At 41.5% G+C, this 23,322-nt stretch overlaps 1 protein-coding gene across 3 annotated transcripts in view; it reads left to right on the top strand.

Moving 5' to 3' along the window:
- Positions 1 to 272: 272 nt before the first annotated feature.
- arnt2 (aryl hydrocarbon receptor nuclear translocator 2) overlaps positions 273 to 23,322 on the top strand; it is a 43,197-nt gene continuing 20,147 nt past the window's right edge. Inside the window, exons 1-6 of one of the 3 annotated variants that reach the window (NM_001100216.1) lie at positions 273 to 300; positions 1,217 to 1,277; positions 5,027 to 5,138; positions 8,763 to 8,810; positions 14,599 to 14,812; positions 15,860 to 16,073. In NM_001100216.1, the coding sequence (NP_001093686.1) occupies positions 1,247 to 1,277; positions 5,027 to 5,138; positions 8,763 to 8,810; positions 14,599 to 14,812; positions 15,860 to 16,073 (619 nt within the window). In that variant the 5' untranslated portion in view covers positions 273 to 300; positions 1,217 to 1,246. Of the gene's footprint in view, positions 301 to 1,216; positions 1,278 to 4,244; positions 4,339 to 4,373; positions 4,687 to 5,026; positions 5,139 to 8,762; positions 8,811 to 14,598; positions 14,813 to 15,859; positions 16,074 to 23,322 lie in introns of those variants that run through there. The other 2 variants (XM_012958373.2, XM_031897517.1) reach the window with 2 other exon arrangements.

The following is a 23,322-nucleotide window of genomic DNA, read 5'->3' as shown; positions in this document are numbered from 1 at the left end:
GTCTGTAAGTGCCTGGCACAGCACTTTGCTGGCACAATGGCAGGTACATTGTGTCAGTGGTTATAAACATTCTGTTCTGTCCTTCACTCACTCTGTCAGAGTTGCCATAGCAGCGCCCCTTCCTTTGTCAGCCTCTCACTTGTTGCTATGGTAACACTGCAGTTTCTTCCCCTGTTTCAACCCCCCTTAAAGAGATTAGCAGCTCTCGCGGTATCTCCCCCTGTGAGTTCTGAACACCGGCTGCACAAAGAGACTGGACAGTGGGGAGGACACTGGCACCAGTGAAAACAAGGTGGTGAGGTTAGTAGAATTGCCTCTCCTATGCTGCACAGAACCTAGATGTACTTGTCACTCCCCTAGCCATGCTCTCCCTACAGTACTAGTACCTGTCAAACCAGGGTGCCCATCTCAGGCCAAGCAATTCCTTAACTGCAGGTACCTGTCACCCCACATTCACATCCAACCAATCATTGCACCCCCTATACAAACCCACCCTTAACAATATGCCACTTTATTGCTTCTGCCTTGGTCCTTTTCCTGCCAAAAATGTAGAATCTATATTTCTGGGTTTAAGGTTACTATGAAAAAATTGCTTTACCTAGCAAAGTGACAATACGCTGCAGAAATTCAGTTTGCAGCCTTTGTGCCCCTGGTTCGTGCTCCTGTTCCTGATGTTTCTCCCATCACACTGTTAGGGTGATGAAACGGGGGGTCAGGGGTGCTTTGTCACCCGGGGGGAAATTGTGCTCCCCACAACTAACTGAGTGCCTGAAAATACCTTTTAATTGGAGTGATTAGGAAGGGCTGCAGGTAAAACATTAGAATGGGGTAATCACGCAAAAAGGCAAATGAAGGCTTTTTTTGTGCAATTACACAATTCACACTATAACCATCACCCCTGCCATGCTGAAGTTATTGGTCAGTCTTTTTAACCCTTTCGGTGATGGAAAGGCAAGAGTATTCTTCTAATTATCAAGTTGAGCCACTCCTGACAGCATTGTACCCATGCCATTACCCTCCCACCCCAGCTTATATCCTCACATGCCCAAAACACCCACCCTAGCAGCGGCCACCCCTTTAACTTTGTGCTTTCACATCCGCTCATAAATCATAAGATCTAATTAGTTGCCAGGCGCCCATGGAGAACCACTTTACTGCTCTGTTGCTTTCCCTTTCCTTTTGATTACTAGTGTTTACATTTGTTAATTATTTCCAGGTCTAATCTCCATGCTGCTAATTTTAAATAATGGCAACTCCCACGGCAGTAAATCCCAGCGGTGAGTATGTCATTCCCTTCTCTTTACCAAGGTGAAATGGTACAACCAGCAGGTTAGAGTTCTCTGGGCGCTGACATTTTTCAGCCTGTGTTACTGGCCAGTTGTAGCTGATATTAAAGAACATTTAGTTTTCTAAACAACAAGCGCCCTATTCATTGTAGGGCATAACTGAAAATTTGCCGACCATTCAACAACAAATACTCTTTTGCTGGCTTTAACTCTTTATGCTCACAAGGGATATTTTTTTCATTGTACTTCCAGAAAATATTTACAGATCAACTGGATTGTGCCTGTTTAGTTAAAGTCAGATACTGCAGATGTCTTTAAATACTGTACATGCCAGCCTGCCAGTTTCACTGCATAAAGGTGGACATACACTGACAGATTTAATTCAGCTCTTTCAGACCAATTCAGCAGCTTATCTGTCAGTGTATGGGGTCCTCCAACAGGTCTCCCTGACCGATATCTGGCCAAAAATCTGCAAGATGTTAATGGGCTTGATTTTTCAGTCTAATCGAGGACCACATCTGCTCATTGATGCAGTCCTTGCTCCAGCTTTTTGTATCCCCTTTATTGTAATGCAGTCATTTGGCCCTAGGGCAAAGCAATCACATTAACACAACATTGCCCACCCAAGGTGGGTACATTGGGGGAAAGATTCACTCGTTTGGCAAGGTCACTAAACAAGTGAAACCTACTGTATATGGCCACCTTAAGACTAATGTTACCCTGGGTGTGAGGAAACAGATTTTGCTCCAAACATGGTGTGGTGACAGCCTCTGATTTTAATACCAAGCACACTCAGGGTGGATTTTGGTCAGAAAATGGAATGGCAATTTTAATGGACAAAATCTGCTCAACGTACAAAGTGACAGGTGCTTGCCATTAAAATCAGTGGCTGCATTTACTTACTATACAGAGAGGTATTAGCATTTTCTCTGCCAGTGCAAAAAGTGTGCCAATTGATAATCTACTCCATGCAGGGTTGTCACTAGTAGCGGCAAGAACAGGATATAAAGGCAATTTAGTTTGGGCACCACTGTCATTAAAGGGCTTATTTACTAAGGCCAGGTGCTAACACTGTGTGCAATAAATGGTGGAAAATTGCACCCATCAGCATTCATTACATATAGCGCTTTTCCCTACTGCAGAACGAGTTATGCTTTACCATTCCGCAAACACAAAGAGGTGTGACTTAAAGGTGCATCATGGGTAAAAAGAAACTAACACTTTTAACCTGTTTAATGTCTTGACCAGCCCTCCTTTCTAAATGAGCCCTAAAGTATTCCTGTTGCAGTTTTGGGCAATTTGAAATCTTACACTAAGTGGTTTCAGGCACTTTGAGACACTTAAAAACTCAGTTGACATACATGAAAGCGCTAGGTTTGCAGTTACCCTTAAGGGAAAGGTTCAAGATGATATTAATTACTGCAGCTACAAAAATAAACATAATTTCGCTTGACCCTAGGGATATTTGTTCATGAATTGTGTGGGAATATTGTGAACATGTTATCTGGAAATGGTGGTTAATGTACAATAAATTGCTAGGTTAAATGGGTAACTGACCGCCACCAGCCTCCTCTTGGTGCTGGAGGTGGGAAACAAATAAATTGCTAATGACCCCACATATAGGTAATTGTTAGTGGCTGATACTATATATACATGAACTATTAAGTATTGGGTGCCTCTATATGCATAAGTACACATAAATGCACCCTGTATTTAATATCACTTAAAAGATGAGTGCAAGTAGGTGCACAGACATTATGTATGGAATTTTAATAGGTGCAATTCTGTACCCACTTTAGCACTCGCTGCAACATGGTGCCAAGAGAGTGCAAATAAAACTATGTGTCCTTCAAAACCAGGGGGAACCTGCAATCCTAGGGTGATGCCAATTATTACGCACACCCCAGTAAATCTAAGAAGCCAGGCAAGCAACCCTGTTCTTTAAAAACCACACTGCCCCAGGCCTGATTTTAGCCTGATTTCTTGTAAAGAATACATGTGTGAATTTAGCTACATTTTTGACTGAATAAATAGGGGTTTTTCCATATCGGAGTAATTCTCCATTCATACACTGTTCCGCCACTAGAGGGCATTGTCTTATTACAGATGGATGTGACTGTATATTTGCTCATCAGAGCAACCAGCAAACAACTCAAAGGGGAACTTAAAGCCTTAGAAAAAAACTGCAAGTAGGGGGTTGTTTAGGAAGGGGTTGTTCACCTTAAAGTTAACTTTTAGTATATTATAGAATGGATAGTTCTAAGCAACTTTTTATTGTCGCTCTAGGCCTGGGCCTTTGTGGCCTGCCTACAAATATGTGTCTGGCCATTTCCCACAGTGGGTTAGGAGCCCAGGGGTTAATTACCAGAAGCCTCCTCCACAGGGTACCCTTTATCCAAATGCATTCAGGTCTCCCACATACCGGTGCTATATCCCTGCCAGAGGCACAATACTCTCAACAAGGTACAGAGCCAATGCCCTATTGAGAAGTGGCAATAATAGGTTGCCAGGATTAGACAGTAGCAGGATTTTAAAAGTAGGCAGAATTTCCAGTTGAAGAATAATTCCCTCCATCATGAGGGACAAATTGCAGAGAGCCACAAGCATTTTGTTTTCCACCTTCTTCTGCAACAATAATCACAAAGGGGGTTTTGTACAGAGCTGAATGTGATGGACTCATTCTTTATGAGCCTAAATAACTACGTGACCATAGAGTAGTTAGAGCTGGAATTGCCCCCTCATTTTTAATTGAATCTGTTGTTCATAGATGGCTGTACAACCTGTTAAATGTGAGGCTGCCCTTAAATAGCTCATTTAGAAACCAGGATCCTTTGCCGTGATTGTTCCCCATACAAGAGCCTGACTCACGCACCCTCCTCAATAGAGGCATATAGGGATGTTGTCTTGTTCTGAGCTGAATACAAATGCTCGCCCCCTCCTCCATCTCAGCCATTCTGGCAGGTCTCTCGCATACTGATTATGCTTCTGTCTCAATAGATGCTTTTCTCTTACAGAGGAGCCCTAGCATCCGTCTTAGATTCGTTTTCCATTGGTAAAAGTTAGATTTTTCATGGTGCTGGGGGGCCACAGGCAGGATGTACTTTAAGTGTAGCTTTTATACAAGTGTGTGTTTGGGGGCTGGGAGATTTTTAGGCTCTTAGTCTTTGTGTATGGGTGACCAAATGATGAGTAAGATCAGTCACAGCGAGATCTATTTGGCATCATCAGACAGTCGGAGTATTTTATTGTTTTAACAATGCTACATTAATTGCTATCAGATGCCAACAGCAACAACAAAAGACACTTATCTTGAAAGTCATCTTCCATCGGATTCCTCCTCTCGGCACGCTTTTGGGCTTTCATCTTGAGGCAATTAGGAGCAGATTCGCCAGCGTGCCATGTACATATCGAGAGTTCCATCGTGATATTTCTTTGAGAGCCAAATGTGGGCAGTAAAGAACTGATCATACCTTGTTGGTTCTTCTCAACACCTCTTCATACAGATAGATGGAATTTGCATTGTTTTTGGCCCTTTGAAAAGAGACAAATTAAGGGTGCTGGGGGATTATTTCAGGGTATTCCGCTTTCTTCCTTTGTTAGCAGTCCAGTGCCAAGTAAAAATTCAGAGCATTGGTAAATACGCAAGTAGAAGAAGCGGTTTCCTGACCACACAGCTAGTTATAATATGTATCTCTGATGCACCCTATTCTAAACATTATCTTCTTTTTTCTGGCCTGCAGAAATGACAACAGATATCCCAGGTTCAGTGAGTTTACCCGGGGCTGCAATGGCCACAGGGCAGGTGAGAATGGCAGGACCTATGCCGGCACGTGGAGGAAAACGACGATCAGGGTAAGTAGAATGTTCCCAGTACCAATAACCTTAACAGTATACAAAAAGGTGGGTCTATGTGAGGTATGGAATATAGATATTCTTATCCAGAATTACTGAGTATGACACATTGGTCTCTCCTTGCCTTTCATCAACCTGCGGAGCAGCAAACTTGGGTGTAGGACAGCTCTTACAAAGTGGAACAGTACATCTCTGCATTCAGAACATTAAGGGGCTGATTTACTAAGACACGATTTCGAATCCAAATTGGAAAAATTCCGATTGGAAACGAACATTTTGCGACTTTTTCGTATTTTTTGCGATTTTTTCGGCGTCTTTACGATTTTTGCGTAAAAACGTGAGTTTTTCGGCGTCTTTACGATTTTTGCGTAAAAACGCGAGTTTTTCGGCGTCTTTACGAAAGTTGCGCAAAGTCGCAATTTTTTCGTAGCGTTAACACTTGTGCGCAAAGTCGCGCCTTTTTCGTAGCGTTAAAACTTAAAAGGCGCGACGTTTCGCGCAAGTTTTAATGCTACGAAAAAATTGCGACTTTGCGCAACTTTCGTAAAGACGTCGAAAAACTCGCGTTTTTACACAAAAATCGTAAAGACGCCGAAAAACTCGCGTTTTTACGCAAAAATCGTAAAGACGCCGAAAAAAATCGCAAAATTACCGATCATTACGAAAAAAACGCAATCGGACGCATTCGGCCCGTTCGTGGGTTAGTAAATGTGCCCCTAAGAGTTAAGGGGGTTGTAACTGATTAACATAGTTTGGGCAAGCAGAAGCACAAAACACAAGTAAGCTTGGGGTTCCTGATGTGATTAGATAGGACAGTAACATTTATATGCACTGTGCACTGTGTATATGGCTAATATATATAACAATAATTACTAACATTTGGTCTGTATGTAGATTGTATACACCAAAAGAGACCCAAGATTGTTTCCTGTCAGTGTCAGAATTAGTGGAGGTTTCCACTCAGTGGGCTTAAACATTTACAAACCCAGCCCTCTCCACCCCTTCTCAGAATCTGGACATTGTAGATGATGGCTAATGTATACACACCTCCAGAAATAACTGGTAGGTTCAGAAATAAAACTCTTTCCCCAAAGTGAATTCCTCTCTACAATTTCAAAAAAAACCCACAATACCCCAATCTGTAGTACTTATGTCTATGGAGCCAACCTCTCAAGAAGACTTGGTGGTGACAGTTGGGCCTTGGCTTACCATCACCAAAGTAAATGTTTCTGAAAGGGGGCCCAGATATCACCACCACATTTAGTTTAAGCAGTACTGTTCCCCAGACCAAGTAGTTTGAGGCCAGAATCTTTCTTCTGATTAGCGACAGTCAGAACTTATGTGCCACAGCCATTAAAGTACTTGTAAAAGTTGTTTGCTGAGATGAGCAAGAAGCCAGATAATGTGCAAACTGTGGATTTCTTCTGCAACATGTTCTTGAAGTGCAGAGTTGTGCCTTGCCCCATCTTTGATAAACGAGCCCTCTTTTAACATGAGAGCAATCTGGAATCAAATTAACCATTATCACAGTTTTACCACTAGAGGACGCCACTGCACCATGCATGAATATTTCCCTGCTTAGTTTAATTGCTAAAACTTTTGTTCTCCCATTAAGAGCACTTGCCAGAGTTTTGTGTGTGAGGTTACACATTATAAAAGGTTATACACAAAGCATTTGTGCCCAACATGCCTTGATCTGGGCATCAGTGTCACAACTGCACACATCACTAGCCATACACATGTACAGCTGTTCATGCCTACGATCTGATCAGGTTCCTGTCACCCTGCTCATTACTGTCTGCTGTGTATATCTTATGGAGTGCTAATAGAGTGTCAGCTGAAGGGCAACTTTCTTTTATTCAAAACGTTTGTATTGCTATGCCAATAACATGGAATATAATGTGTGGCCCGTTGCTGGTTTAAGAGTTGCTGGTTTATATACAAAGGCAGTTCATTTATACTGCTAATTATTGCATAGATGCAAATTTCATCTGGTTTTCCATAATATTGATTTACATCCTATAGTTCACCAACCTTTGTTAAAGGGTAAGTATAACTTTCAGGTAGGTTATCTGGTTATTCTTGCTGGTTAATTTAAAGTCAGCGCTATTTTTGGGAGATCTATAAATTAAACCTCAGTTTTGCCTACATACAAATAGATGTTGGGCACTTCTCTATATCTACAGCTTAGGAGTTTTCCTCTTTGCCAAAAGAGAGAGAGTGGCAGTACAAGTGACAAAGCTATCAATAAAACCTTTAAGTAGTAATGGCTTTATAAATTCACATCTCACAGACATTTAAGACCCATTGTTTTAAAAAATGGAAAGAGATTCTCAACATAACTCTGTGGGTTGGGTGTCAGGGAAATGGGGGATGATGGTTAATTAATTTATATCAAACCTGTGAATCTGTAGCTGTTGTTAAACTACCGTTGGTAAGTGCATAGCAATGGCTGCTGGAAGTCCTATTGAAAACATCTGAAAGGCTGTATATTAACATATTAACATTTATTGATCAGTTAAAAATCACATACATTAGTAAGGATATTTCAATTCCAAGGAGCCTGTTCTGATGTTAAGACTGCAAGGCAAAGCCCTCTCCACCCTGATTGTATGTCTTAGTGTGAGATAATAAAGGAGGGAAGCAGGACCCCTCTGGACTGTTCTGCAGAGGAACAATGGAGTTGCTTTTCTGGTGGCGATGAGTAGGATATGAGCTGTCAAAAACTTGCTACCTTGGAACGATACCCAAGGGACAGCAGGGGTCTCCTCCCTTCCGTGTGACTGCAGAATCAGTTGGTTATCAGCAATAATAGAGGCGTGCGTGTTTGTTCTAAGTGGGACCATGCCTCACATCTCCTCTTTATTTCCTGTTTCCTGGATCAGGAGGGTGAGAAAGCGTAGAGATCTGGCACATGAACTTGCCTTGTGTGTTCAGTTGACAGTGTTAGTGCAAGCCCAACAAGTCTCCTGCTGAGAGGGATTTTCCCATTTGAGACTGTCAGTAAGAGTCTTTTACAATATACAGGTATAGGACCTGTTATCCAGAATGCTTGTGGCCAGGGTTTTTCCAGATGGGGGTCTTTCTGTAATTTGGATCTCCATACTTTAAGTCTAAAAATCAGTAGGATTGTATTGCTTCCAATTAGGATTAATTATATTTTAGTTGGGATAAAGTACAGGGTACTATTTTATACTATTTTATTATTACAAAGAAAGGATCATTTTTTTTTTAAATTTTAATTATTTGGTTAAAATGGAGTCTATGAGAGATGGCCATTCCGTAATTTGTAACTTTCTGGATAATGGGTTTCCGGATAGGGGATCCTATACCCGTATCTACATTGTGTTCAATGAAATTTACAGTGTTTTTAGCAACTAGAAAGATGAAAGTGAGAATACCAAAACATAAAAATGTATTGATGTTCCATTTCTGGCAGCCCAGTGATGACTCCACAAGGCACCATTCACATGTCCCCAGGTACAACACATATTTAGACAGAATAAGTAAAGCCCCAGTGAGGGGTGGTCTGATGGACCCAAGAGTTTCAGTAAAAGCCATATAGTTTGGTAATGGTTTTTTCTGATCGGGATGTACCTCTTACTGTGCTCTTGTTTCTCACAGAATGGATTTTGATGACGAAGATGGTGAGGGGCCAAGTAAATTTTCAAGGTTAGTGACTGTGCTAGAGATTGTGTATACCTTGACTTCTTGCTCTGTGGCCTCTGTAAATGCAGCAGATTGTTACAGTCTTTGTTCTCCTCTGTAGGTATGGTGACATGTTCCAGACTACCAAGTGTAAGGTAGGAACTGCTGCTGGTGCACACATCTCAGCCAAGCAGTAGCTTTCTGGGCCTGGCTAAGAGCGCTAGCTTGGAATGTACCACTGCCTGTTGGGGGCAGACCATCTGAACAGGTAGGACAAAAGATTTTCTTCTTGGTTGGACAATAAAGTCAGCCCACAAAACACAGCATGACCTAAAGGCGCAGTATACTCCTTGTACGACATGAGTGCAATAAAAAGGCCTTGTGCTGATAATATTTTTTGTCTATTGTTTTAAACAAAATTATTTAAACAGAGAAAGTTATTCCATATATCCAACTTCCTGGTTCTTGCACGGTAGATAATCGGTTTACTTGTACACAGATAGGGCATAGGCACCCGAGGGCTTCTGCCTAGAGCGGAAGCCTTAGGGCCGTGGAAGATGGGAAGATTAATCACCGCGCGACAAAATGTTTCTCCACTCACCTTTAAGCCCTGTGTCCTCAAACTCTTATTACTTCACTGATTATATAGGCACCCGAAGGCTTCCCCCCTAAAGTTGGCCATACACGTTAAGATCCGCTTGCTTGGCGAGGTCGCCAAGTGAGCGTATCTTCTCCCGATATCCCCACCTACGGCCCCTGGGGCCAAACGATCGAATTATAACGGTGGCAATGGTAGAACAGGTTACAGGCAATTGCACTGACAGTAAATTTGTAATTCACCCGTATTCTCTAGAGAATAAGGGTGAATTACAAATTTACTGTCAGTGCAATTGCCTGTAAAACTGTTCTACCGGCTCAGCCCTAGCTGGGGATTTACAGGCAAGACCAGTAAAATACTTTATGGCTGCCGCTCTATATCTTTAAGTTAAAATAGAAAACAACAAAGGAAGGGGGTTATTTATACAGTTCCTCTAGTTACACTAAGCAAAATAAAGGAGAAATAGCAAGTGTGAAACCAAAACAATGCACCTGCTTCATAATAAAAATCTGTGTTTTTTCATTAAAATAATAGGCAAAATGTATTTTCAGTTCCGTTTAATTTGCTCATGTTGAAAGAATTTGTATGTAGATGTATAATGCCCCTTTTGGCATTCCTGCGTTACAACCATAAAGGTATGATTTGGAAATGAGATATTTAGAGTAGCAGGAGGTATAGCACGTGGGGAATCAGAGTAAGTGTGCCAATTTTAGCTCATTCATAACACAATAGGGACGTACAGGACACATTTGTACATAACAGAAACCAGCTGTCCATAGAATGTTTTGGGGGCTTAGATTTTTTTTACATGAAGCTGAACAGATCAAACCTTTACCTTGGGAATTTTTAAATTATAAATGTCCTGTAATGCAGGATGTATTAGTTTAAGTGTCTCTAGTTTAAGAGGTGATCTGGTTACTGTATGCTAAACCAGACCAGTCACACACTTGGTACACAGACACACATTTCATTGTGGGAGTAAGCACCAGAGAATGTCTTTCTGTTTTCTGCTTCTGCAAATACCACGGTTTCCAAGACAGGTATCTCTTTTAGACCAGCAAATGTGAGGCTCACTTGCAATAAGGTTATTATAGCACATAGAAAAAATTAGGGACAATGTTAATATACGTTGCTTGGTTCAACTGATTGCAAAGTGAAATTGCCACTAGATTAAGTGCAATCAGTGCAGCAGTGCTAGAGCTCTAGAAGTGTCACAGATGTTGCACATAATCTGGTGATCTCCGTATAAAGTCAGGTCCAGACTGGCAATCTTTGGGTTCTGGCCAATGGCCAAGGGGTTGCTCTAAGATTCCTTAGGCCAGTGACCCCCAACCAGTGGCTCGTGAGCAACAATGTTGCTTGCCAACCCTTTGGATGTTGCTCACAGTGGCCTCAAAGCAGGTGCTTATTTTTGAATTTCTGGTTAGGAGTCAGGCTTTGGTTGCATACAAACCCAGTGTAATTGCTAAACAGAGCCTTCTGTAGGCTTCCAGTCATCATAGGGGCTATCAAATAGCCAATTATAGCTCTCATTGGCACCTCCAGGAACTTATTCATGCTTGTGTTGCTCTGCAAAACTTTTTCCATTTGAATGTGGCTCATGGGTATAAAAGGTTGGGGATCCCTGCCTTAGAAAGTCACTGTTTTTTGGCCCTGTGGGGGCTGTTTGGGCCTCTTAGTACTTATAGTGCCAGGGCCTATTTTGAATACCAGTCTGAACCTCTGTAGAGTAGTAAAAGCACCATTCTGTGTGCAAAATCCAAGGTTAAAATCATATCTGATATTGGATATTTTGGTCATATAACACAGAGCAAATATCATTTGAAATTAGGTAACTTAAATGCAAGTTGCAGGGCTACACTAATTGCAAACTGATTGCATTTAAATTGAATGTAACAATGCAGACTATCCAGATAAGCTTTCTATGAATGTTCTCAGTTATATGAAACCTACCATGAAGTTGCATATCAGATAAGGGTTGAATCAAAAATATTGTGTTTAAGAGTGATATTCTAATAATTTAGAGGGCCATTGATTGTGGGAATAATGTGAGCAGATCCTGTTTTTTCTATGCTTAGGGGGTAAACAAGAACTGAATTGTACTATGGCAATATAATCAGTATGAAGGGCAAAGGTGTGTTGGGCCCTCAGTTGGCAGAGCTGTCCCTGCAGGCCCCATAAGATATTACTACTGCATTCACCAGCAGATGTCTCCAGTGTTCTCTGACTTTCAGTCCAAACAGGGATACTCTGACCTGTTTCCACCCAGCATGGCAATGTCTGGTTCTGTACTGGACCAAACAGGGTCTAACAAGAATTTTAACCTCCTGACTTGGCATGTGGGAGTGAGATTCCCATCTGGCCATCATTCACAGCTCTGCAGATCTTTTAACCAGTTAACTGTTCATTTAGTGTGGCCCTGCATTCCACTGTCAAGGAGAGCCCTAACAGATTGATGTCCACAGGTCTTTTCAGGTCCTCTTAGAATGAACATCCCACCAAAGGAATGCTTTGCAGAAAAAAATTCAAGATTAAGGCTAAATAAGATGTCAACCTCTGTTTAATAATGGCCTGGTAATGCTAAATGCAGTCCCTAAATGCTAGTTTGCACTTTCCTGAAATGCATGACACCTTCAGCTGGTTATGCTTCACTTTCCTGCCCAGTCCACCTTATTAGCTCTGCAGCATGGGAGATAAAGTGCCCTCAGCATAGGACCTGGCATCATGTCATTTGTAAGAATATTTAGTGCTACTGAGTAATGGATATCTGCCTTTGCCAGTTCAATTCAATCATTCTCCTTTTTAGGGTGAGGGTGGACCTGTCCATTTTAATTTAATGCTGTTGAGTGGGATCAATCTACAAAGCACTCATTTAAATAAATATTGTCAGAAGGTGATGGATTATTCAGTTTGCTTTTTGTTTGATTGGCAACTTTGTTTCTCATGCAACCAGATGGCCAGAGTTCAGGGTATAGATCTTAGCTCTCACGTCCCTTGTATGAAATTTAAATCCTATCCTTTATAGTGGAAATGTATAACCAGTTATGCACACATGGCGTCCATTCTCTGTTTATAAATAGGATGAGAGCTGCTTTGCCATTTTTCCCAAATAAGCTTTCTCCATACACTTCAAATGAATACATCCTAAGGCAGGGATCCCAAACCTTTTTAACTTGTGAGCCACACTCAGATGTAAAAAGTGTTGGGGAGCTACACAAGCATGAAAAAAGTTCTTTGGGGATGCAAAGAAGGACTGTGATTGGCTATTTGGTAACCCCATCTGGACTCCTGGCCTGCGGGAGGCTCTGCTTGGAATAAAACTGTGTCTTTGTGCTTCAAAAACTTGGCTCCAAGCAAGAGATTTAAAAATAAGCACCTACTTTAAGGCCACTTGGAGCAACATCAAAGGGGTTGGGGAGCAACATGTTGCTCACGAGCCACTGGTTGGGGATCACCGTCCTAAGGTTACCAAAATGCTTCATAATCGAAGGACACTTTTCAAAAATCCCATCGCATGGCTGCACTGATTTCAAAATAATTGTGTTTAAGTTAATGCAATCAGTGCAGCCCTTCTGGTTGGTTTTTCTTGGGGCGACACTGCTTTTTTATGTTCTGGTAACTTTATCATTCATATGTGGTTTCATTGAAGTTAAAGGAAAATGATAGCATACAGTATGGCACTTCCATAGTCAGGTATTGGACCCCTTATCCGGAAACCCATTACCCAGAAAGTTCCGAATTACAGAAAAGCCTTCTCCCGTAGACTCCATTAGAAGCAAATAATTCAAATTTTCAAAAATGATTCCCTTTTTCTCTGTAATAATAAAACAGTACCTTGTACTTGATCCCAAATAAGATATAATTACTCCTTAATGGAGGCAAAACAATCCTATTGGGTTTAATTACAGTTGAAATAATTTTTTACGAGATCGGAATTACAGAAAGACCTTATCCGGAAAACCCCAGGTCCCGAGCATTCTGGATAACAGGTCCCATACCTGTATATATAAATGAAGTGAAGAGATGGTAATAATATGACTGTTATCCAAGCCATGTTATTTGAATCTATTATGAATTTAATGACTTCTTTATTTCATTGGCAGGCGGTGCTAGGAGCAGGGGCAGCTTTCCCCAGGATGCAAGTGCTTATTTGAGAAGCACTAAGGGGCACCCATAGTACTTTAACACTTGTGTTCAGGGGAAATATAAATGACCCATAACAACTTTACTTTGAAGAAAAATATAAGCTCCTTTTTGACATAAGCTCATTCAGTTGGACTTATGTAAAAGAGGTACATAAATACTATCTGAACTTGCAAAAAATAAATATATGTTTTTTTTACAGAAATATACAGACAGATTCCTCTGATTGAAAAGGAAACCATGATGGAGAAACTTGAAGTCCTTCTTCTTTCCATAAGATGTGTGCTTCGCCCACCATGGAAAGCAAAGGGATTTCAAGTCCCAGAATCCATCATTTCAACATGGAACAAGGTGAGGGAGGTGGTTGAATGGCAGCCTAAGGAGGAGAGGGGACATGGTCCCTGTGAGTCAGAAGGAGACTGTCATGGTTTCCTTTCACTCTGTGGAATCAGGTATGTCTGGGTAAAAAAAAAAATACATTTATATTTATTTCTGGAAGTTTATATTGTATTTATGCACCTTTTCTACATAAGCCCAACTGGATGAGCTCATGTCAAAAAGGGAGGTATATTTTTCAAGAGCTCTTTGTGCCAAGTAAGTCAAGTTATTGTTACTGACCCTTTGATGGACTGATTATTTCAGTGGTATTTGCACTGTAACCAGCTGGTGAGAGGGGTTTGTGCAAAGCAGAGCAGTGTTGCCTGTCGCTGTACCTTTTCTGTGTGGAGACAGCACTGACTCTCCAGTGAAACAATCAATGAGCCAATTTTCATACATAAAATGAACACACTTTTGTAAACAAAAAGAAAAGAAGTCCCGCTCAGATGCCAAAGAGAGGTATGAGCAAGGAAAAGCCAATAACTAGACCTGAGACGAAGCAGAAATCGCAGAGTATTGAAGCTGAGCAGACTTTTGCTGCCAAAATGGCCTCCTGTGTACATGCATCCTGTCCTGCCTTGCGCCTCACACGTGTTTGCGTTGGGTAGCGGGGACCGTGTCTCTGGACGGCTCTGCTTGGTGCTGATTCTTATACTCTTCCGTTTTTTTCTCCTGCTCTGATTCTTCTTTCAGAGAGAATCACAGTGAAATTGAAAGACGTCGGAGGAATAAGATGACACAGTACATCACAGAGCTGTCCGACATGGTTCCCACCTGCAGTGCCCTCGCACGCAAACCTGACAAGCTCACCATCCTGCGCATGGCTGTGTCCCACATGAAGTCCATGAGGGGGACAGGAAATAAATCCACGGACGGAGCTTATAAACCTTCCTTCTTAACAGAACAGGTGCTGCCGCACTCCGAGCAATCAAACCCACACACACTTGCCAGCAATGCCATGTGTTGAGTAGGGGACAGGGTAGGCTAGGGCCCACAAGCTCAAGCACAAGGTATGGAGAAGGGGGAGGTGAAGGGAGGGTGTAGGGATGTGAGAATAGAGACAAGACATGGATATGAATAGGGGGAAATAGTCTATTGAATGTTCAGGACTGTGTGCATGTATTTGTATTAGTAACATTACTCTGGACAGATTATTAATTCATTTATAATATCGGCAACAGCTAGTAAATAAATAATAGGCATTCATATAAATGTAGGTATCAAAGTAAACCATAGATTTAGATTTTTGCTTTTAAACAGTTGACAAGTAAATTCTCTCTGCTGATTGGTTGCTGGTTGTGGCTTAAAATTGGCAGTGGAAAATACATCTCGTGCACCTTGAACCTAAAAGGGGAGTCATTGCCTTGTACTTTAAGATTTCTAAGCTGCATGAATCCATATTGGTGGCAAAACAATTCTAACCGAGTTTATGTTTCAATGTTTAGCAGAAATGGTGATCCAAATTATGAAAAAAAGCCTTATCCAGAAAACTCAAGGTCCCAAGCATTTTGGATAACAGATCTCATACCTATAGTAGAAGAAACAGACTATAAAGGCATAACATATTGCAGAACATTACTACTATGCATATTTGCTTTCATACATGAGTGGCACCAGCCATATTGCCTTCCTTTTATAAGGAATTAGCAACAGCACCATTTTTGTATTATTTCTAGTGCAGTGTTGAGGCAATATTGCATGTTCTGCATGCAAGCAAAGTAAACAAACAAACACATATATACATTAATGTTCTTTGTACTCATTTACCTACAATCTTCCACTAGTTTCTAGCTTCAGGAAAATATGCTAAAGGCAAGTTTTGCTTTTAAATGTGGTATATTTTTCTTTAAAGAAGCTATCTTTTTCATGCTAGGCACACTAAACAATTGATCCACACAGATGTCTCTGTTTTAGAAAACATGTATCATTCTCCTATCTAATAATGTCTATTCAGGAGCTGAAGCATCTCATTCTGGAAGCTGCAGATGGATTCCTGTTTGTAGTAGCATCCGAGACTGGCCGGGTCATCTATGTGTCCGATTCAGTTACCCCTGTGCTGAACCAGCCTCAGTCAGAGTGGTTTGGGAGCACGTTGTATGAACAGACACACCCTGATGACATCGAGAAGCTCCGAGAGCAGCTCTGCACATCAGAGAATTCCATGACAGGTTTGTGCAAGGAAATATATCACCTCCGTTTGTCTTCTTGTCAGAAAACAAGCAATGGTTTTTAGGCAATTATTGCTTGGAAACATCAACTGCCAAGGTTTCAAGCAGTATTCAGCTCACTAGCAATTGGGATAGTGCAGTTTTTTTTACCTGGGGGCAGCACTCCAATGTAAAAACCGTTGAAACAAGAAGTTTATTGGTGATGCCAAAGAAGGACTGTAATAATCTTATTGGTGGCCCCATGGGGACTGCTAGCCTCCATCAAGCTCTGTTTGTTTCTTTATGCTTCCAAAACTTGCCTTCAAGCCAGGAATTACTTATTTGAGCAACATCAATGGGGGTGGTGAGCAACATGTTGCTCACGAGCCAGTGGTTGGGGATCTAATGTATTGCACATCACAGCTAATTGCTGATTGGTTGCCTTGTTACTAGTGTTTTGCTGAAGAACAGTAGGTATTGGGCTCAGAACCCCATTTATCAATGAGCCTACACCAAAATTATAATATCTCTGTTCGAAATGGTATGTGTGTTCATTTTTACCACTGCATAAAAAAATCATTGGAAATAAAAGTAATGATTCTGAGCTTTATCATACAGGCAAAAAGAAAAAAATAAAACCCATATGTTGCCTTGTGACATGGTCCTTGAAAGATTAGATTTGGATCCACTTTGTGTTTTTGTTTTTTGGCATCTCTATATATGCAGCCATTATTGATATTTTCATCAGTTCAATGCATTTTATCTTTTGTTCCCCAGAGCAGAGGCTTAAAACATGAGACGTGCAGTTACTTTATCATTCTGGAATGGTTCCAGCCTGAGTTTCTTTACTCATTAGCTGTGTTGGATCTGCGAGCAAATCAAAACACCTGTTGGCAAGTCACTGAGACAAAGGCCTTTTTATTAAAAATGGGGTTCGGTTGGGTGTTTTATACCAGCAGAGCACACCCTCTGCACAGCATGCTCCCCTCAGTCCCACCGTGCTCGGCAGGTCCCTGGCAATGGATAGTTCCTGACAGCTCCCAACAGCCCAGGTTTAATGTTTCCCAGTTTCTTCCTGCAGTTTGTTATGGCAGATGTTTTTCTGGATCTAGTTCTGCTTCTCTGCTCAGTAAAATATTTATTTGCCCTGCCTTATTTTGCTTCCCCACTTGATGGTACTCAAAATTGTTTAAAGTTCAGCAACTTTTCCTTGGCTTTGTTTTATTTTCCTTGTAATACTTCCGAGTTCTCAGATTAAAATTTACAAAAAAAAAATCACCCATAGTTTATTTTTCTTTTTTAACTTGTCGCTGAAACATTCCAGAGATCTAGTGGGAGGTCAGGACAGAATTCCTTATCAGTTGGATGTTCTGACTGCAAAACTGTAGGACTCTTTGTGCTCCACATATCTGCAGTCCACAGTTAACCCAAACACCTCATGTAACAACCCATGCCATTAGTGTGATAATGACCAAGTCCTGGAATTCCAAAAGGTTACATTAAATAGGGTCTCAAAAATGGAAGATTATCATCCTCATGACAAGGGTCTAGTTGACAAAATTGTGAGAAACCCCATTTAGCTTCATTTCCATGGTATTCCATGGTGTCTGTATTAGATGAGCCAATGTGGGGCATAACTTGCCCTGCTCTCTACAACAGGCTGTTTGACACAAGCCAGTAGGGCCCACTACTAAGCAATGTACTGATTACACTATAATATTTAGGTAATTTTGAAACTTTCAGTGATTAAATGCATATTCCAACGGTGCTGCGTGTACCACAGTGGATTTGCAATGAAGGAAAACCAATGTTATCTCCAAAATACCATTTTTTGTTTGTATTTTCTTCTTTGAGGTGGAAAGCGAAGGCAGCAAAGCTTAATAATAATTAGCCTGCCCCTGTCGGTTGGAATAATATGAACAAATGAATGATTAATTACTATATAGTATAAAGAGTATAAAGGGTTGTCCCTCCAAATATTGAAAAGTTACAGCTGTTGTTGTAATAGTGGAAGCTGCCCATGCTGCCTGGCCCTGTGCTATGCACATTCCCTATCCGAGAGGCATTTAGACTCTTTGCATATGAGCTTTACTGCCAGTCCAGCATGTTGCTGAAGCCCCATTAGATCCAACATTATGGTTATAACAGAAATTCTTCAGTACTGCTAAGAATGCTCAATGCAAAAAAAAAGGAATGCAGCAATTCACCTTAATTGGACTTCAGACTGGGCCCCCCTAGCGGAGGCAGCTTTGCACTTTGGGAGACATTGTTTTGTCCTAAAAGTATGTAAATATATCCTTAAAATGCCTGCTGAATGAGCATCTTCATTCCATTATTGTCCTTATTTAACCACTTTTCTCTAATTGCAGTTGCCTCTCACTCCCCCTTCCCTCCCTCTGCCATTTCAGCTTTCATCATCATCATCTTCTTTTCTTCTCTCTCTGCCCTGTCTCTTGTCCCTTGCCTTTTCCCCTTCCCATTCTGTCTGTCTCATTAGCAGGAAGAATAAATCACATGTGCTTTGGAATCACTCAGTAATATTTGTTTAGTGGTGAGGTCCTTCCAGAAACACTGCTGGCGTGACATCAAACACCTGCTTTGGCCCAGAGGGTGCCAGTGTGGCTGTGGGCACTGCTCCTTCGTTTCCATGTTGTTTTCCTGTGCCCTCATCTGTCCCATATGTTTTTTTCTGTTGGAGAGTTTTTGTGAGCGATGACAAAATTGTTCCAGTATCCAAAAAGGTTTGAAAATATGTCTCATATCATTGTTCCTGGGACATAAATTAACATCCATTGGGAAAGCTGCTGACCTACAACCCCTCCTGTGCAATCATTTATGGCCACAAGGATATTCCTGTCACTTCATATTAAGTGTAGCAGATGCATCAACAACTCTGCTGACAAATTGACATAAATCTGTTGATGGATTAAAACAAAGTTTGCCCCAGGCAGTTACCTGGATGCCATTCCACTTAACCCTGTCCACCGCACTCATGCTGCTTTTAATCGTGTTCCCATTAGCTGTGGGATTCAGTGTCATAATAGGGCAAGTGCAAAATGCTGCCAGCCCTGTCGTACCACTCTGTGCCCATACAACACACAGGCACTTGCAATATAAATTGCACAGCCACACTGTGGCTCCTCACTGTGCTCCTCTTTTAAGGAATTTACCATAGCCTGGGAGGTAAAGGATGACAGAACTTGAAAAGATATCTCAATCATAATACTGCTACAGCATCCACTTAGTGACTGGAGTGGTGCTTGAAAGGGGCTGCAGCTAGTATTTGCATTATAATCTGCTACAGAAGCACATAGGTGGAATGTTTAGCATGAGGGCAATGGCCCACGGGAAAATTAGTTGCTCGCAGTCTTCTACTGCAGGCGACAAATCTTCCTGAAATGTCGTTTCAGCAGGAATAAAGTGAATCACCGGTGGAAAGTCATATACGTCACTTAGTTTTCCGAAATCGCGTGAAGTTGTCTGCAAGATGAAACTTTGCACGACTTTGGGGGAAAAAAGCAACGTGTAAGCCTTTCCACTGGAAATTCACTTTATTGCTGGTGGAAAGGCATTTCTGGGAGATTTAACCACAGGCAACAAATCTTCCCATAGGTCATCAGCTTTTAAGCTAGTCTTTAGTTTATCATTATTCAATTTATCTATGACATGATTCTAGGACTAATCTGCTGCCAGTTAGAGACAGCAGAAAATTAAGGCTGCGGAGGGTTGTGCAGAGGATCAGAGGTTTGTGAGAAAGTTATCAGACCAGACGTGGAATATGCAGCCAGCAGCTGCTGTTGTACACCCAGCGGGCTTATTTGCTTACATTGAGTACATTTGTACAAGTGCAATAACTCGACTAAAAGGCACTTTGCTTTTTTATGCCTACTGCAAGCGCAATAGTGATAACAAATCTCTGTAAAGATTATAGTATATAACAAGGACCTTAGATTGTAAGTTCCATTACTTTAAAGACTGCAATCTCTGAAGAGCACTGTGTATTATGTTGGCACTATAAAAAAAGTAGCATAATATTCTTAAAGACTGACTTAACATAAGCAGCTCTGCAGTTGGTATTATTTTTTTTTTTTTATTTCCCCACCTTGTAATTTAAAATGCTGTCAAGGAATCCACCAAAATCCAAAGTGGTGGTGGTGGGGGAAATGTCGAGGCTGTATAACTGTTTTCACACTGAGATGGATGCAGTTTTGTAGCTGTCTACCCCAGTACAGTAATCTAAATCTTCTACAGTGAATATGTGCCCAATTTCTCTAAATAGTTTCATTCACTTCACTGTATAGTGGTAACTCAGTTTTGCGTTGCTATTGCATTAAAGCTGTAACAAATGGACCTGTTTAAAGTCTGATAGTGTTTGCAGAAGGTCCCTGTGTGAGTGTTGCGTGCGCTTCTACTGAGATACTGGTCATAGAACACAGTCCCTGCCACATAAAATGCAGCCTTTTAATGACTGTTCATTAAACTCCCTTAACAAGGCACAGATGGTTCTTTCCATGCTGTGCACTTTGCTTTCTCCAAACTAACGGGAATGAGCTGGCACTTGCTCCTACCAGCCACATGTCACCAGGCCTTGCTTTTATTATCCACTGCTAATTAATTAAGAAAACATGGGCCTGAACTCTCATATGAACTTAGCTACTGAAAAGATGAATGAAATCAGATGTGGCAGTTCCCTAAGCAGCCAGAAAGGAAAGTGTCCGGAATGCACTGAGAGGAATCCGAGAAAGGTGATACAGGACATCTGTAACCAGAGCAGTGTGATTGGCACCTTGGGACTGTAAAAGTTAACAAGCCATAAAATGTAGAATGCACTAAGACAATGCTGCGTTACTGGCACGTGGGTTTGGCGTTAGCGGGCTGACCGTTCATCACAGGGGAAGTTACAGGGGATGTTCATTTTCAAATTAACTTTTAGTCTGATGGACTGAGACTGCTATCCTGAGACCATTTTTATTTTTATTATTTGTAGTTGCTAGGGTCAAATTTAATCTAGCAACCAGGCAATGGTTTGAAAGAGACAGAAATATTAATGGAGGAGAGCTTAAATAGAAAGATAAGTAATACAGTAGCAATAACAATAAAACTGTAGCCTTACAAAGTAATAGTTTTTGGCTACTGAAAGCAGGAAAAAGTCAGAAGAAAATGGCAAATAATTAAAAAAACTTTTTAATTAAAAAATGGAGACCAATTGAAAACCTTGTTAAGAACAGGCCATTCGTTAACCTAAAAATACTGTCTGGTTCCAGAGACACAAAGAACTGGGCAATTTCAGCCCCCTTAGTGTATCACTGTTTGTCCCACATCATATTAAAATGTATTTACTGTATATGGTGGACTTCTCCTTTAATAGTGCAGATACAGGTCTTGTTTAGATGACTACACCCAGCCAGCACCAGAGCAAATTATCTGCCCTTATTGCAGTCCCCTCACTTCTCAGCAAAGAGGAAAGGGTGGAACAGGACTGTCCTGTTTTTATTGCCACCCTTTTGCCATTCTGAAAGCAGCAGGAGACAATGTCATTTATCCAGGATGACTCAGTATTAATAAAAGACGTGGAAATTATTCATGCTGGATTATTTATTGCAAGTACTGCTGAGTATAAAGTCCTTAGAACACCTCCTTTTAACAATTTATTCCTTTTCTTCACAATGCATGGCTAGTTATTAGCTTACACCTGATGCTGTGTATGTGTTACAGTGACACCTTGCATGGTATATTGGGTGCAGAATCTTGCCTCCTATACCTACAGACTGCAACTGTTGCCTGAAGTTGGATCCAATTTGTAAAAGTGCAGCTGCTGTTGGATTAAAGTTGCATTATGAGAGGGAGTCAGCCCTCTGCACAGTTGCACACTCAGAAATCACATCTCACTTTAGTAGAAGTCTATTTCTAAATGCCCAAGATATTCTGCCAGTGATCAGTATATAATTTGTGATTCTTCTGTACACTTTCTATTTCATATCCAGTGTTACCAAAATGTGCCCATTCTTGAAGTTCAAAGAAAACACACCCAAAGCCATGTAACAAGGTGTGATACATTTAGTCAGTTAGCCCATTTTTATCTAAATTTGCTGATTTTGTCTTAACATCTGGGACACCTGTCTGGTTGTTAAAAGAGGTCAGAACCTTTTGTCCAGCACAAAAAATATATTTTGGCAGCAATAGCCCTGTAACCTGTTGATAAAGGTCATGTACCTGGAATTCAACTCATCCCACCAGCGAAAATGTAAATCGCCGGTGGGATGGCATACGCGGCGGGAAGTTGCCTTGAGCGGTGATTTACATTTTCGCCGGTGGGATGGCATTTCGGGGAGATAAGTCGCCCGCGAACAGGGAGATTTGTCGCGGGCAAACAAGTTCTCGAGTTGTATTAAATGGGGCATAGATTCACAGGAGGAGGGAGCTATTCTTTTACTTTACAGAGTGCTGGTAAGGCCCCTTCTAGAATATGCCTTGCAGTTTTAGTCCCCAGTGCTCAAATAGGATATTATTCAGTAATAAATTTGAGAAGAGACTGACCAAGTTAGGCTTGTTTACACTGGAGAAGAGGGGCATGTAATTACTATGTATAAAAATATCAGGGGATCATATAATAATCTCTCTAATGCTTTATTTACCAGTAGGTCCTTCCAACGGACACAAGGGCACCTATTCCGATTAGAAGAAAAGAGGTTCCATCTTAATATATGGGATGGATTTTTACAGTGAGACCTGTGAGGTTATGGAATTCTCGCCTTGAATAAGTCATACTGGCAGATACATTATATAGCTTCAAGAAAGGGTTGGATGTTTTTTTAGCAAGTGAGAAAAATACAGGCTTATTAAAAATAGCTCTTAGTATAAGCTGATCCAGGGACTAGTGTGGTTGTTATCTTGGAGTCCTCCTCTGCAGCAATTATAGAGGCTTTAGGGCTCTGGCACACGGGGGAGATTAGTCGCCCGCGATAAAACTCCCTGTTCGCGGGCGACTAATCTCCCCGAGTTGCCTACCCCTGCCATCCCACCGGCGAACATGTAAGTCGCCGGCGGGATGGCAGACGCGGCGGCGCGATTTCGCGCAAATCGCCAAAAAAGACTCGCGAGTCTTTTTCGGCGATTCCCTGAAATTGCCCCGCCTCGTCTGCCATCCCGCCGGCGACTTACATGTTCGCCGGTGGGATGGCAGGGGTAGGCAACTCGGGGAGATTAGTCGCCCGCGAACAGGGAGTTAATCGCGGGCGACTAATCTCCCCCGTGTGCCAGAGCCCTTAGA

Source organism: Xenopus tropicalis, chromosome 3, assembly GCF_000004195.4.
Source record: "Xenopus tropicalis strain Nigerian chromosome 3, UCB_Xtro_10.0, whole genome shotgun sequence".
Classification (NCBI taxonomy): domain Eukaryota; kingdom Metazoa; phylum Chordata; class Amphibia; order Anura; family Pipidae; genus Xenopus; species Xenopus tropicalis.
This window is presented reverse-complemented; position numbering and strand designations above follow the sequence as displayed.